This window comes from Sceloporus undulatus, chromosome 2 (assembly GCF_019175285.1).
Source record: "Sceloporus undulatus isolate JIND9_A2432 ecotype Alabama chromosome 2, SceUnd_v1.1, whole genome shotgun sequence".
Classification (NCBI taxonomy): domain Eukaryota; kingdom Metazoa; phylum Chordata; class Lepidosauria; order Squamata; family Phrynosomatidae; genus Sceloporus; species Sceloporus undulatus.
In genome coordinates, this window is record NC_056523.1 from 75,499,452 (window position 1) to 75,515,090 (window position 15,639).

Below are 15,639 nucleotides of genomic sequence, written 5' to 3' on the forward strand. Positions count from 1 at the left end.
TGTAAGGTACTGCACTTAGGGCAGAAAAAATGAAATGCACAGATATAGGATTGGGGACACCTGGCTGAATGAAACTACGTGTGAAAGGGATATAGGAGTCTAAGCAGACCACAAGTTGAACATGAGTCAACAGTGTGATCCGGCAGCTAACAATGCAATTTTAGGCTGCATCAATAAAAGTATAGTGTCTAGATCAAGAGAAGTAATAGTGCCACTGTATTCTGCTCTGGTCAGGCCACACCTAGAATATTGTGTCCAGTTCTGGGCACCACAATTCAAAAAGGACATTGAGAAACTGGAGCGTGTCCAGAGGAGGGTGACTAAAATGGTGAAGAGTCTGGAAACCATGCCCTATGAGGAACGACTCAGGGAGCTGGGGATGTTTAGCCTGGAGAAGAGAAGGTTAAGAGGTGATATTATAGCCCTGTTTAAATACTTGAAGAGATGTCATATTGAGACTAGAGCAAGCTTGTTTTCTGCTGCTCCAGAGAACAGGACCTGGAACAATGGATGCAAGATACAGGAAAAGAGATTCCACCTCAACATTAGGAGGAACTTCCTGATAGTAAGGGCTGTTCGACAGTGGAACACACTCCCTCAGAGTGTAGTGGAGTCTCCTTCCTTGGAGGTCTTTAAACAGAGGCTGGATAGCCATCTATAGGGGATGCTTTGATGGAGGGTTCCTGCATGGCAGGATGGCCCTTGCGGTGTCTTCCAACTCTACGATTCTATGATTCTAAACCACTATGCCATGCTGGCTCAGCCAGGTTACTAACTAGACCTAATTACAGAGAATATATCTTACAATTGTTTCAATTTAAATTGTATATTCAATCAACATTTTCCCTTTTTTATTGTATAAACCTATGAGAGTTTTATTGAAGAATGTCCAAAATAAGCATCCTCAGTAATAAATAAATTCTTACTCTTATTTCTACACTTTTCAACATCCAGAGATACACAGATAAAGGCCACAGGATGGTGAACCTCCAGAGATACATAGATAAAGTCCACCGGATGTATACCTGGGCTCCTATCAAAAGCACAAACTACAGGTAAGTAAGTCACTAAAGGGAGCATAGGGTCCTAGCCTCTACTATTCTGTTCAGCTGAATCTTCATGTATAGTTATAAAAAGAAATCTTTAGAATCTCAAGAGAGATATTCAGGAAGCAGTGGGAATTTCTAGGTATTCGGCTGGTGCTGCAATGGAAGGGATCATTTTGTGGTTGAGTACAGGGACAACTGCATTTCATTCAGGCATGAAAAGTAGCATAATCCACCAAACATTTCGGTAGTACATTCCACATTCTTCCAAGCCCTGTGTTAGTTATAGTGGTCTGGCCTGGCCTGGAAAAAGGGTATCATGGAAAGCCTGATGCAAGCAATTTCTTCTGAGAAATCTAAAATGGGACTGAAGCATTTTTCTTTCTCCAGGGCCAGATACCTTTTCAAGGTATCACCCTTTCCTTGATGAGTGGAATGCGTGCAAGGGGCAAACGTCTGGCTAGGAGCCTATGACTCCTCATTCCTTCCCATCTCATTGTCTGTACTGGGAGGCTGATAGGTGCATTCAGTGCCTTGTGTGGAGGAAAATGATTCTTTGAGAAGGTACACAATCCAGGGGTGATTGTGCACCAACCACAATGGCATGATAATAAAAAAACAAGCTTTTAATTTTAACAGGCAAATGTATTCTTCTGTCCCTCCTAAATGACTAGGGCACACAGGGCAGCTGTATGTCTCAAAGGGTGAGACCACACTGGTAATCCCATTTCAGGCGTTCCAGACTCAAGGGCCATTAGTCCAATAGCACTGGGAGATGCTTAGTTTCCAGAAACTCTCCATCGAGACCATTGGTCCAATGGATCTAGCAAACCCCTCCTTGTCCCGTTCAGACCCCAGGAGCATCTACTCAGAAGCAGAGAGGCTCTGCAGGGATAGTACATTATAGTTTGTACCTTAACTCTTTAATCCATTGTTGCCCATCTGTAATAGGGAAGAATCCTAATTTACACTATCTGTGATTACCTATGGCTAAACAAACTAGGGTTGGCAGAGAGAAGTTTAATGTATTGGTCAAGAGGGATGGTGGAATAAATTTGCATTTAAAAGCTAGGATTTTTTATGATTATGCCATTGGATCTTAGGGACTCAACAGACAGGCAAAAAGGGGCGGTGAGATGCCACCCCTTTCTATCCCGGATCATTGCTGTAGCAACCACACGCCACAGCAACGATCCACTCCCTCTCAGGAGCAAAAAGAAGCTGTTGAAAGCTCATGTGCCTACAGCAGAGCCCCGTTTGGGTGATCCAACCCATCATCATGGCGCACCCCGTGAGGATGGGCGCACACCAACATGGTGCATAGGCGGCGAAGGTAGGGCTGGGCGCGTGTGGATGCCCAGCCATATCTAGCCCTACTTTCAATCCCAGGCCGGCACAAAGTACTGCTCTATTTAGGAGCTAAGTTTTCAGAATTCTTCTATTATTTACAGTAAAGAAATAAGTCCATTTCTAAAATTGATTTTAGTCAAAGAGGTTTTATTGTGGGATTTTGTAAGGGGGCAGCAATATGACAATTTGGATTATTGTGAAGAGTAGCTCCCACATACAAAAATGCACACTAGATTTTGTACCAATATATTGAACTGATATTCAGTGTCAAATTGTCCTTACAGTATTTTCCAGACTACTTTCTTGATAACAATCTCTAGCCCTAGGTGGAAGAAAACACACTAGTAACGGGACTAATTCAAAAACCAATGGGGCGTCAAACAGTATGGCAAAGGCAGTTATTCAGTCACAGTGAGTGAACAGTGGACTGGAGAAAATGAGCTATCAAATGGAGGAAGAGATCATTAACTTGACCTGCAAAATGATGATCCATAGAAGATAGTTAGCATCTTTGTCTTTGAAGCGCTGCCAGTCTATAGTCCATATTGTGTACACATCCATGTCTTAAGATATGTAGAACTGAGGAATGCTAATTGAATAGCTATAAATTTCAATTGCATAATACCCTTCTCAGGTAAACACCATACATTTAAAACATTTGGAAGCTTAGCATACAAGGAAAGAAAGCAGAGGTTCAGCCAATTGCAACACCTTTCTCCATGCCTTACCACATGATGTCGTAATCCTTCAGTTATCTTCCCACAGGAGATGGTCATAAAAGCCAGTCTTTTGACAATGGATTTTTCCAGGAAAAAAAAACTTGCTTTTACAACCATCTCCCATGAGAACAGAACTGCAGGACTACGACATCAAGCAGCAAGGCACATAGAAAGGCACTACTATCTGACTGAAATTCCACTTTCTTTTGTCATATGATAAGGTCCTTGTATATTTCTGTGAATTCAAACTGCAATGTAAATTAGATAGCTGGCCTGCTTTAATGGTACCAGGCAGCTGTGTAGCTACCGTTTGAGCTTTGGGTGAGGCTGCCATCTAGTGCATAGCTATTTATTGCTAATGTGTGTATTCTTCAGAGGTTTTCTTAGTGTAGCCAATTTGATGCAATACAGCCTAATAAATGCCTGAGCCAATGTAAACTTATCCAAGTTGCCCCACCTCCAAGACAATTTACCTTAGAGAATGAGGCTATAGAATAAGAAATACACAGTGTCTGTTGTGGGTCTCCATATGTCCCCTTTCCAAAACGTTTGTTACTAGATACTCTGAGTTTGAACTGTGCTCATGGAAATGGCTAATAGATCCAATCATGAGGTGATCCCTAGCTCCATGGATTTTCCAGATAGCTGTTTATTCCCGCAAGCTTCCTGTAATCTCTGCTTATACTTTGTCTGAACTTCAAGTTCATGTCATTCATGCCTGGATCTGTGCCCATATCTCTTGTCCTGCCTATCTTCCAAGGTGGTACCACTACTCTACTGTAGCTCATGCCAGGAAAGGAAGTACACTACAGATACCTAACAGAAGGAGAAAGGTGTGTTTTCCCTTTGTTAGATGGCTGTCAAATCCTGGCGAGTTTTCCAGAGGCATTCACTCTCCAGAGAAATAACTGGAGACAAGAACAGCAGTTGGATTCATGGTGTCCCTAGCAGTTTCTGTGTGTATGAGATAAATATTCACTTCTGTCTAATAGGCAATGGTCTCTTGAGACGCTGATACACAAGGCATACCTATGTTCCATTCCTTAAATAAGTGGGCACCTATGTTATACCTATGGTTTTTTTTATCCAAGCTTTAAACCAAATTTTCCCAACCTGATGCCACCCACCAAAGATGTGGGATTATGCCCTCTGACATCACCAGACATCACTGCCAATGACATACTGGCTATGAATGATAGGGTTGTACTTTTTTAATGTATAATTGCAAGCTTGGCATATGAAGGGGATTTGGTGAGTGTAGCATATCTTGATTTCAGTAAGGTCTTCAGCAAGCCCCCCCCCCCATGATATTCTTGCAAACATCCAGCCTCTGTTCAAAAGCCTCCAAAGAAGAATCCACCACTCTCCCCAAGAGTGTGTTCCACTGTCAAACAGTTTTTACTGTCAGGAAGTTCTTCCTAATGTTTACGCGGAATTTCTTTTTCTGTAGTTTGAATAACTAGTTCGTTATCAATGACTTGGATGAAGGAACAGAGGGCACACTTTCCAATCTGCAGATGAGACCAAATTAGGAGGAGGAGTTAATACCCCACAGGATGGGATCAGATTTAAAAATGACTTTAATAGATTGGAGCACTGAGCCCCAGCTTCACAACAGCACATTTGAAAGGGATCTAGAAATCTTAATAGACTACAAACTGAACATGAGTCAGCAGTATGATGCAGCAGCTTAGAAAGCCAATTTCTAAGCCTGCATCATTAGGAGTATAGTGTCTAGACTGAGGGAAATAATAGAACCACACTATTCTGCATTGGTACTGTGGAACTTTCATACCTAGAATACTGTGACCAGTTCTGAACACCACAATTTAAGAAGGAAATTGACAAGCTGAAGCATGTCCAGAGGAGGATGACTAAAATGGTGAAAGGTCTGGAAGCCTTTCCCTATGAGGAGTGATTTAGGGAGCTGGGGATGTTTAGCCTGGAAAAGAGAAGGTTAAGAGGTGATATGACAGTCCTGTTTAAATAATTGAAGGGGTAACATAGTGAGACTGGAGCAAGCTTGTTTTCTGCTGCTCCAGAGAATAGGACCTGGAGCAATGGATGCAAGCTACAGGAAAAGAGATTCCACCTAAACATTAGGAGGAACTTCCTGACAGTAAGGGCTGTTTGACAGTGGAACACACTCCCTCGGAGAGTGGTGGAGTCTCCTTCTTTGGAGGTCTTTAAGCAGAGGCTGGATGGCCATCTGTTGGGGATGCTTTGATTTAGATTTCCTGCATGGCAGGATGGGGTTGGGCTGGGTGGCCCTTGTGGTTTCTTCAAACTCTATGATTCTATGATTCTAAAAGATCTGGAGTGCACCGAGTCTGAAAGGGCTATCTTGCATAATCCAAACAGATTATTTTAAACACTGCCATACCTGTTTTAGAAACACTTTTTGTTGTCTTCCCTTTTTCAGCCTAGGTTTAGTCTTGCCACGCTACAGCACCTATTACATCCGAGCTAACCTCAGTGACCAGATTCTCCAAGTGAAGTGTAAGTAGACATTCCCTTTCCTATTGCCCTTTCACATGTCCTTTGACCCCGAACCCCCCAGTTAGCCTAAGGATAACTAACAGGAGAAAACGGAACACCAACCTTGTGATATTAAAAAAACAGTTTCTTTTAAAAAAATCAAATTTTAAAAAATAACAATCCAACACATTGATGAGAAGTGGTTTAATTTTATTCCTGGAAGAATAATTCAAGCTTTCCAGGGCTGTGAAGATTTCCCATTATACATTGCATAAAACCTTTTAAAACATCCAGGGGAGCTGAGGTTGAGTTGCTGCTTGATATGCTTTTTATGTATAGTACTAGATGATAACTCTGTAGCAGCCCGTTGATTTGAAAGCTGGGGAAGTTCGCATGTTTCTTTCTGTTTTCTTTTGTTTTTATATTTTTTAAACCATTATTATTTTTCTTTAAGTTTTGATTTTGTTTGTTTGCTTTTTCCTAACTAATTTACAGTTGACCTCTGTGTACTTGTGTGTTAGCCTCCCCTTGTGTGTGATCCTGGGCTCTGCTCCCTCATCACAGGGTCTGAGGGACTTCCCAGGGAGTCTCTAACATCCTGCTCTGGGTGATCCTGGCTCTCTCTCTTTTTCTTCCTGTGTTTACCCCCTCTGTCTCTGTAATATGTCCCTTTCCTTCTCTTTCTCTCTCTTTTGTCTTTCTCTCAATCTTTTCCCCTTTCCCTCACCTTTTGTGAGCCCCTTATTCCATACATACACAATAATACTTGTACAATAACATCCAAAATCCACAAACCAGTGATACATTTATTGAGCCAATGAAAATGTACAAAATACATGTTGCAAGCTTTCAAACTTCACTTGCTTATTCATCAGGCAAAGATGTTAAAAATCATACAGTGGGGGGGGGGGGTATCACAATGTTAGTCACCAGCCTGCATTTTGTCAAGATGTGGCTGTTCTCAGTTCAGGTGGTATTGGAGGGGCATTCATGCAGGCAGGCCCCTCTTCATTCTGGCCATGTGGGTATTCCAGGAAATAGCAAGACAAAAAGAGATGCTCCTCTTGAAATCCAAGTTGCCTTCACTGTTGTGAGGCTGCAAGCTCCTTTGTTAGGCAGAGAGCACTGAATTTCTTGAGACTTATAGCTACTCAGACTTTCATCCACAGAGCAGATCATCCTCAATAGATTCCTCAGCACTCAAATGATGCAGTTTTAGCATTAACTTGTTAAATTAACCATTATAAATTAAATTACCTAGATACCATTATTCTCATTACTTGAAAGTCTCACCGAGCTCAGTGGAACTTATTTCTAAGTTGAAATACACAATACTGCACTATGACACATATCGAGGGAGCTATATATTACTAATTCAGATTTTCATGCTTTATTGATAATCATTTCTTTCTGAAGAACATCACAAAACAAAGACAATCTTGGATCCTGGAATATATAAAACTCAAAGTGTAGGTTCTAGCTAACTCAAATATTTTGAAGATGCATATAGTTTACTGTGGTCATGTGTCTTCAAGTCACATCCGATGTATGGCAACCCTAAGGTTAACATTAGCAGAATTTGTTCAGAGGAATTTTGCCTTTGCCTTATGCTGAGGCTGAGAAAGCATGACTACACCCAGTAAGTTTCCATGGCTGAGAAGGGATTCGAACCCTGGTCTCTCAGTGTGCTAGTCCATCACTCAAACCACTACACCACACTGACTCTCTGGCTATGCATATGGTACCATCCTTTAAAAATACATTTATGAACAAATTATTATCATATCCTTCATGCACACAAAAAGTTACTACATAAGAGAGGTGGATGCTCTGCAATCCTTTTCTCTGGCATGCAAGATTCCCACATATATGTGTCCAATGTAACATCTTCCTCCTCAACACGGCTGCCACTACTGGGCATCCCAGAACATTGTGATGAAAGTCACTACTGCTCAATCTGCTTTTCCTCTTCAGGAAGTCACTGACAGGTACTTGTTTTTAATAGTGTTGAAACCTACATAAAATATCAGTTTTCCCGAAGCAAAATAAGAAGATAGTAAAGGCCTGACCTGAACTCTTCTGCTTTATTTGCAACAAAAAACAGAAAACAGAAGCCAAACCTTAGAAGAAAATAAAGCTAATCTTTCTCCTCCCCTGAGGTTGCTTCTAGGTTTTCCCTGCCCCCTAGTTCTTTGGACTAAAGACAAGGGGCTCCCCCTACTACACTTCACATATTATAAAATCAGGCCAAGTACAGCCTCCTCTCCCCTGTACCTTTGTTTCCTTTCCTTCTGTCTCTATCTTGGTGTGTGTCCTTTGTTACTCTTGAATTTTGCATGGTCTGCTAACTCAGTAAGAACATTTCTATATCAAGACTGTTGCAAACTGTTTGCTACTGGATTTCATTTTTTTATGTTGGTTATATAATATATATATCTATATATCTAGTTATATCTATACATTTTTATTGTTCTGTTACTGTGGCCTTTTTATTGGTACTTTTATTATTATTATTTTGTTTCTTTTTCATGTCGTTTTTTGCAAGAGGTTTCCTTTCAGTATGATTATGATACACAATATTTTTATTCAAACAGCAATTGAATAAAATATTGTTTGTACCCCCCTTCCCCTTTCCACCCAACCCCCCTTTTTTGTTTTCTGTTTTTTGTTTGTTTTTTCTTGCTTTCTCTCTCTGATGGATTCACACAGTACCAAGCAAATTGAAGGGCAAGTATTTTCAGTCTTAGACCACTACCCTTCCGCCACCCCCTTCTCCCCACCTGTATCCAATACCCTGACCCCTCACTCCAAACCTTCACCGCTCCCCCTTACCACCCACCCGGCCTGCTTGCCCATTACCTTGCCCGTTTGCCACGCCTAACCTTGCAAATCACCACCAAACTGTACCTTCCCCTCCTTCTCTCCTCCTCCACTGCCTTCCCTCAAATTCTTTCACCCTTTATTTGAAAGCAACATGTCTTGTTATGTTCATAATAGCTTCACCACTACTGATCTACCCACTCCTTCCCTGTGCATTGCTCAGAGACTCAATCCGGTATCGTTAAAGACGAGCCAATTTCATATGGAATTGTTATGTTTGAATTCAATTAAGGTTTTTTGTAGCTAGTTTAATATCCTGCTCTTCTACCGCCCTGCAAAAATACCTCCTTCCAACCTTTCTTCCTTTTTCCTTCCCTGTCTCACACTTTTCCTACAAATCTTCTTCCCCTATCCTTATTCCTGTGCTTACCTTCCTCTTGAAGACAGCTCAACCTGAATGGGACAGGGCTGTGTAGAGACCTTCAGACTCTGAAGTGGTTGGATATAAGAGTCCAGTATCACTTCTGCAAGAAACAGGCTTCTAGAGGTGGGTGGACTGACTGAAAAAAGCAAGAAATCTCACAGAGTCCACAGTGCATACATGTCGAAGGTTTTCCCAAAGACTCATAACCTCTACCATGGTCTTCATTACAAAAACTCATGTCAGCAACAGGTCCTTATCATTTACTAAATACTTCAGCTTCCCAGTAATTCCTTAGTGGTCATAACAACAAGATAATTTACTGAAATTTGGCCTTGTATTTTCTCCCAATTCATAAGAAGTTCAGTCCAGTGCCTTCAGAATCCAGTCCCACAGATTTATGGGGCAGCTATGTTGGAACTGGTTTATGTCCTCTATATTGAAACAGAGAGTCAAAAGGTGCCCACTGTGAATAGACAATGGATTGTATAGATGTCTGTTTCCTCCTACTTTCTTTGTGTGTGTGAGAACTGCACTTCAAACTAAATGTAAAATAGAATTTGAAAGTGCTGGTCACACACATACACACTTCAGGTATTAATATCCTTACAAATGCCTTTCTGAGTCTCAGAGGTTTTCCATAGCTGAATTTCAAAGCCCACTTCCTGGGGCAAATTGTTCTCCTAGGTTTACACTGAGGCAAATGCAGCTATATTGTCCCACCCGTATCATTAGGGTTCTGTGTTAGCAAATAATTTGTAACATCTGCCGCCAGCTCTGACATGAACTGAGAAGGAAAAGAGTTTGTAAAGGTCCCTCATCAGTAGGAAAACCAAAATAATGACAATGGCAGGAGAAGATATTAAACCAGGGCAGAATGGCCCAAGTATAAGACCACTACAGTCTACAGTAGTCCAAGGCATATGTAAGCTATTATTGTAAATCTAATTTTATTCAGGAAAAAAAAACAGAAGCAGGGACCAATTGTGTTCTCAATTATTCCCATGATTCAAGGTCTCCTTAGTCAGTACCCATATAAAACTGACATTTAAGATGGCCAGAAACAGCAGAGTTCATGTGATTAATTAGCACCAAATGCTATGAAACACAAAATGACAATAAAGAGAAACTTTTTATTAGACTGTGAACTGTTAAAGACAAATGAATCTGAAATGGAGAGACATCTCTAGATAAGAACTATGTGGCTCTCTTACCTTCCCTATCATTCCTGCCTGCCATGGGATGCATGTGTTCTCAGAGTCTGGTCCACTGAGCCAAGAATCACTGAGGCATTCTCATAACAGACATTATTGTCTATACTAATTATCTTACCTGGCTTACAAGGGTTTCACAGCTTAACCATCTGTGAGCATTATGCAGGCAACAGGCATAAGTAGTACATAACTCTCCTAAACACACATGGAGAAAAGAAGAGGCTCTCATCAGTACATCAGCTACACATTACGACATTAAAGAGTTACCAGCAGAAACCTGATCTCAAGCACTAGGGTTTTCTGTCTGATGTCCTCAGCCCTGTTCTATCAGCATTGAGCTGCCTGCTCCCGGTAACCCTGTAATGGCAATGCTGATGGAATAATTACTTTAGTGTTTTTGTATCCTTTCCTCTTCCTCCTTTCATTGGCTTGTATCCAGACCCTGCCTTACAGTCCTGTTCAAAAACAACAGTCCAACCTATGGCTGTGCAGCCCTGACAAAGGGCCACATGTGTCTTGCAATGCATTGTGGGAGACCTTGGTGGGGGAAGGAAAGGCATCCTAGTGGTCTCATAATCAGTCTGTTTATATTGATATACCCAAAGGGACAATTTGCAGTTAACACAAAAATAGAACTGTGGTGAGGTGGTTGGAACTGTCCTTAAAAGTGAGTGGGTGTCCTTCAGAGGAAAGCCTGCAACAGCTATCCATCTCTCTGTCTTTTTCTCTCTCCTGCTCTCTCTCTCTGTCTCTGTCTCTCTCTCTTTTTAACACCAAGGGTGAGTCATGTAGCATAACTCCAAAAGGTATGCAGAGTGCTGAATGAAGAGTTAAAATGGTAATACAATTCACTAGGAAGAAGATATAAAAATAAAGTGTTAAATCAGATTCCTACAGTTTCATGCACAGAACTAAATACGAGTGCTAGAAAGCTATTTAAGACCACTCAGCATCACCTGGTTAAAATATTTGCTGAGCTGTTATCTTTTTGCTCCAGGCTTGGACTACTGTTCCTATCATCCCTAGGCAACACAGCCTAGGTGAATGGCAGTTGAACTCAAACATGTGGCGAACCACACTTTGCGCCTTCTCCTCTAAATGTTCCTGTTCACCCCTCTGGTGATGGCAATAACAAAGTCAGGGTTTTCCTAATTGAAAAATTGAATTTTCTGGCAGAGTTAACACATTTCACTTGTAGCACAGTCAAAAACTGGCTCCCATACTACCTCTCTATAGTGGCGTTTATGAAGGATGTTTGCAACTGAACTCAGTATATGGAGGATGTGCCTGTGACATTGCTTCTTTAGTCTCCAGGTGGCTGCCCACAAAGATGCTATTAACTTGGGACCATTAACAGCCCCATTGAAGGCCTTGAGCATTTCAGTGCCTCTTGATAGAAGTGGTATAAAAACACTGTGCTGTTTTCATATGGCTCTGATTGCACAAGAAGCAAATGGGGCATGATACTCCTGGGTGAACAGACTAGCATTTCACCCCCTCTGCCTTGTTGGGGGTCAGGTGTTCAAGCTTGTTGGAAAGTCACCAGACTGTGACAGCAGGAGAGCAAGGAGGAGATACTACTCACCCCCAGATTGCCATCCATGGGGCTTACACCTCTGTTCTGGTCCCATAGATGAAGGCAACAGCAGGTCATCTAGGATGAGTGTCCATTTGGCTCCACTGCTGTGCTTTACCAGGAAGAGTCAACAAGTGCTCCAGGGCAGTTTAATCCATGTCTGGAACAGGTCACTTAAAATTAAATGTCTGTGCTGCCAGTCAACTGCCACTGAAAGAGTTTAACCAAAGAAGATCAGCCCTTTGAGACACTCATCTGGAATTCTGAGTGAACATAGTCTGTATATTGTTTTGGACCAAGTGAGTGACTCCTATGACTGTGGATGTCACTTACTCATAGAATAAAATGAGTCCTTTATATCATGCTAAATGTTATCCAGTGAGAGTGGGATATATTCCATCCTGGTGCTAAACTGGGGGACGAGTAAAACCATGAGAGCAAGCAGATGTTGCTGGACTGCACCTCTCAGCGTTCTTCATCTCTTGGCTATTGCTGGCTAGAAGTTTTTTGGAAGATACAGTTCAACAATATCTGGCGAGCTATACATTCCTCACCTTGGGCTAAATCCAGATATTAATTTCAACAAGAGTAACCCATTGAATTAATGGAACTCATTAATTCATCACTCATGTAAATATCATTGATTCACTTGAAAGTAACAGTTTTGTTTAGCCCTTGGTAATATAAATGATTTCTTTCACTTTGATAAGAATGGGGTTGTGTTGTACATTTTTGATCTTCACTTGACATAATGTTATATCCCTTAGAAAAAAATAGTTAAGCTGCTAATTTAAGAGTAAATTCTGATGTGCAATTAATTTGCGTTCTTCATAGCTGTCACTGTCCTGCTGCCAAATCTAGAGTGTTAATTAATTATTGCTAACGGCTGCTGTGCTGTGGGGATCTGAGGATTAGAGCTCAGATACGACTGGCAGAAGTTGATGCTTGTGGATTTGGCAGTGCACAGAAGAATTAGTGAAAGAAAGAATTAGACAAATTCAGCTCTACTCTTCACTCCTAAGGAATGGCCATGGTGGCTAGCAATTTCTAGGAGTTGCAGTACAAACCCCCCCCCCCCCATCTTTTCCAAAGTCTGCTTTGGATGAAGAGGAGGGGCTGCTGTTGTCCATTGGAATTTGATCTCCATTACCAGATAGCCATTTCAAGCTACAGCCCATTTTGAGTAAAGGATTGGGAGAGGATAAGTATTCCACAGATATAATGATTAACTGCCTCTTGAATGAGCTGAGACTGGGATCAGGTATAGTGTGGAGAACCTCCAATCCTTTCATTCTGGGCATTTCAATATTTCAATATTATACCAAGGCCCAAAATTTGAGCCAAGTATAATAAATAATAATAATAAAAATTTATTTATAGCCCGCCCCTTTGAGGTCAATCGTATTTGAAGTATTGGATCTAGTGGACTGTGTTGGATTGGTAGTGTGGGCAGTTATTTCTTTGTTGTGGACAACTTCTCATCCCCTTGTTATTGATTAAACCATGGTACCTAATAAGCCTCAGCAAGGGTGAAAGACCAGTTAGGATGGTCGCCCATTGAAATGACTAATGGATTCAAGTTTTTCTGGAGCACCGAGCAACATTTGGCAGCCTCCTGTGCCTATCCTTTTGAAGACCTTGTGGAATTCTCAAATAAGAAGTTAACTTGAGAAGTAGAAGCAATAGTTCTCAGGTGGCCTTTCTTTCTTACCAGTGATCCTAACTTTCCCATGGTTACTGTGGCAGAAAAATAATGGCTAAAGCATAAGTGGAAAAAAAATTCATTATGACTCTAGCAAAACCACTATGTGAAAGCGTATTCTGTAGCATGGATGGTATCAGTACTTTCTTAGGTCTTCCCTATTGCATCAACCAGCTGAGCTTTTCAGAATGGCAAAGGGAATGCATCATTCCAGTTTCCATTTATCTGGGGCTAGAAATTGTGGTGTAGCATAATGTGATAGTTTTGCTTGATACTTCACAAAGAATTATTTATAATCATTGAATTCAATTTTGGGAATAGTATCTATAATAGAACCATATAGTTTCTCATTAGTTTTTTTTTTTTTTTAAGAAAAAATAACTAGCAGTACAATTACTCAAGTAACCTTGATGTAGAACAGTGGTTCCCAACCTGTGGGTCGGAACCCCTTTGAGGGTCGAATGACCCTTTCATGGGGGTCGCCTAAGACCATTGGAAAATACCTATTTAATTAGAGTTATGAAGTAGCAATGAAAATAATTTCATGGGTTTGGGTCACCACAACATGAGGAACTGTATTAAGGGGTCGCGGCATTAGGAAGGTTGGGAACCACTGATGTAGAACCTCCCATAGCTTGCCCACAGGATTCCTCTCTGACCATTTTTGGCTGGTCTGTCAAGACAAATATCTAAACTATTTTTTATTAAAAGGATGTTCTGTTGAATTAGGGTTTGAAATTGCAAGGAACAATCATTCTAAAACCGTAGTTTCAGTCTTCTCATATTGGGGAAATACAGTTGAGTTTTAAAACTTGCAATTACTAATTTGATCCTTTTGTTAACAAAAGGCCTGGCAAATCTGTGGCTAATTACTGCCTCCTGAAATTGAGGTCCTTAGACTGTAGATCACGATGACTGATGGGGTTTTTTTTCAACTCTAGATGAAATGTCATTCTTCCCTGCTTGTGACTTTCTGAATAAGCAAAGCAACCTCTCCCCGTAAAGTTGTCATTCTTGCCAAAGCTAATCAAGCAAACAGTAGCAAATCAGTTGATATCAGGTATTTTGGGATAAAACAGAATGTCTCGCTCAGTTTTAGTTTGGTTGCAGGTTGGATTCAATTCAGCACAGAAGCTGATTTGATTTTTTAGCAGATGACCTATACCAGGAAAAAGGGAACACTGGCTTGATTGATTCTACTAGATGTCTCAGCAGCTGTTGATAGCAGTAAGTATGCTGCCATGTGTCTTCTGTCAAGCTGCAGATATAAGATCATCTGTGTGAGTTAAAAGCTGAGAAAATTGATCTGCATTTTCTCACAGGATAACCTCAGAGATAGGTTCTTGGAGTTTACATCTGTTCCTTGTGAGAACTGGCCTAGTAGACTCTCATTTTTTTCCCCATCATTGTTAAGAACTACATGAAACTATATGGTGGAGGTCATTTCAGGTTTTGGTGCACAGTGCCATCAGTATGTTGATGACACTCAGCTCTTCTTTTCTTCAGCATCCCTTGCAGCACTTTCCTCCATGAATGGATGCAAGAGTAATGGATTGGATGAAGATGAAGCTCAATCCAAACCAAGATAAAAGTGCTGTTATAAGGGCAGGTCCCTTGATCTATATGGGGTGTACCAATTCTAGATGACAGTGTACCTTCTCATAAGGATCAGATTTGTCAAGGCACTTGCTTCTTTTAGCATGGTTCTTTTGGCAGGAGAAAGGCTAGCACAAGGCATTACATTTTAATTATATTTTTTAAAATCTTGCATTTGCTCTAAAAGGGCCCAGAGAGTGGCTTCCAGATTAATATTGCAATCCTATCTACTTCTGAATAACCAGGCATAGAATTGCAAAATAAAACAGAGATATGCAATTTTAAAACATGGGGAATATACACTCCCTTCTACTTCGCCAGCATTATGATCAACCACAGATTGGTGATACTGGTGTTTTCATTCACTATTGTTCATACTTACATGAGTTCTGGAAAATGGGGAGCCACAAAAATTCAAAACTGTTCTAACTGTTAAACTATTTAATTAGACTTAAATAGACTGAATCCTGCAGAACATAGTAACACCTAGCAAAATGTCACTAGTCAAATTCACCAGTTCATTTCTTTTTAAGGTGAAATTTACCATGCTAGCACTTCACTGATTATTATCCAGCTCAGTTCTCAAAAAAGAAGAAGGATGAAAGCATATATTTTTCATTTTCTAAAACATTAGAATAATGTGATGGCTTCCTTGGAAGGCTGTGGAATGGTGGGGTTTTTTTTAGCTGTACCAATACAACTGAGGACTTTTTGAAC

The 15,639-nt window shown here is 40.8% G+C and overlaps 1 protein-coding gene across 3 annotated transcripts in view; it reads left to right on the top strand.

Moving 5' to 3' along the window:
* CACNA2D2 (calcium voltage-gated channel auxiliary subunit alpha2delta 2) overlaps positions 1–15,639 on the top strand; it is an 815,448-nt gene that overhangs the window by 759,604 nt on the left and 40,205 nt on the right. For 2 of the 3 annotated variants that reach the window (XM_042451084.1, XM_042451086.1), the window contains 3 exons: positions 955–1,055; positions 5,538–5,614; positions 8,303–8,320. In XM_042451084.1, the coding sequence (XP_042307018.1) occupies positions 955–1,055; positions 5,538–5,614; positions 8,303–8,320 (196 nt within the window). The remainder of the gene's footprint in view (positions 1–954; positions 1,056–5,537; positions 5,615–8,302; positions 8,321–15,639) is intronic. The other variant, XM_042451085.1, reaches the window with a different exon arrangement.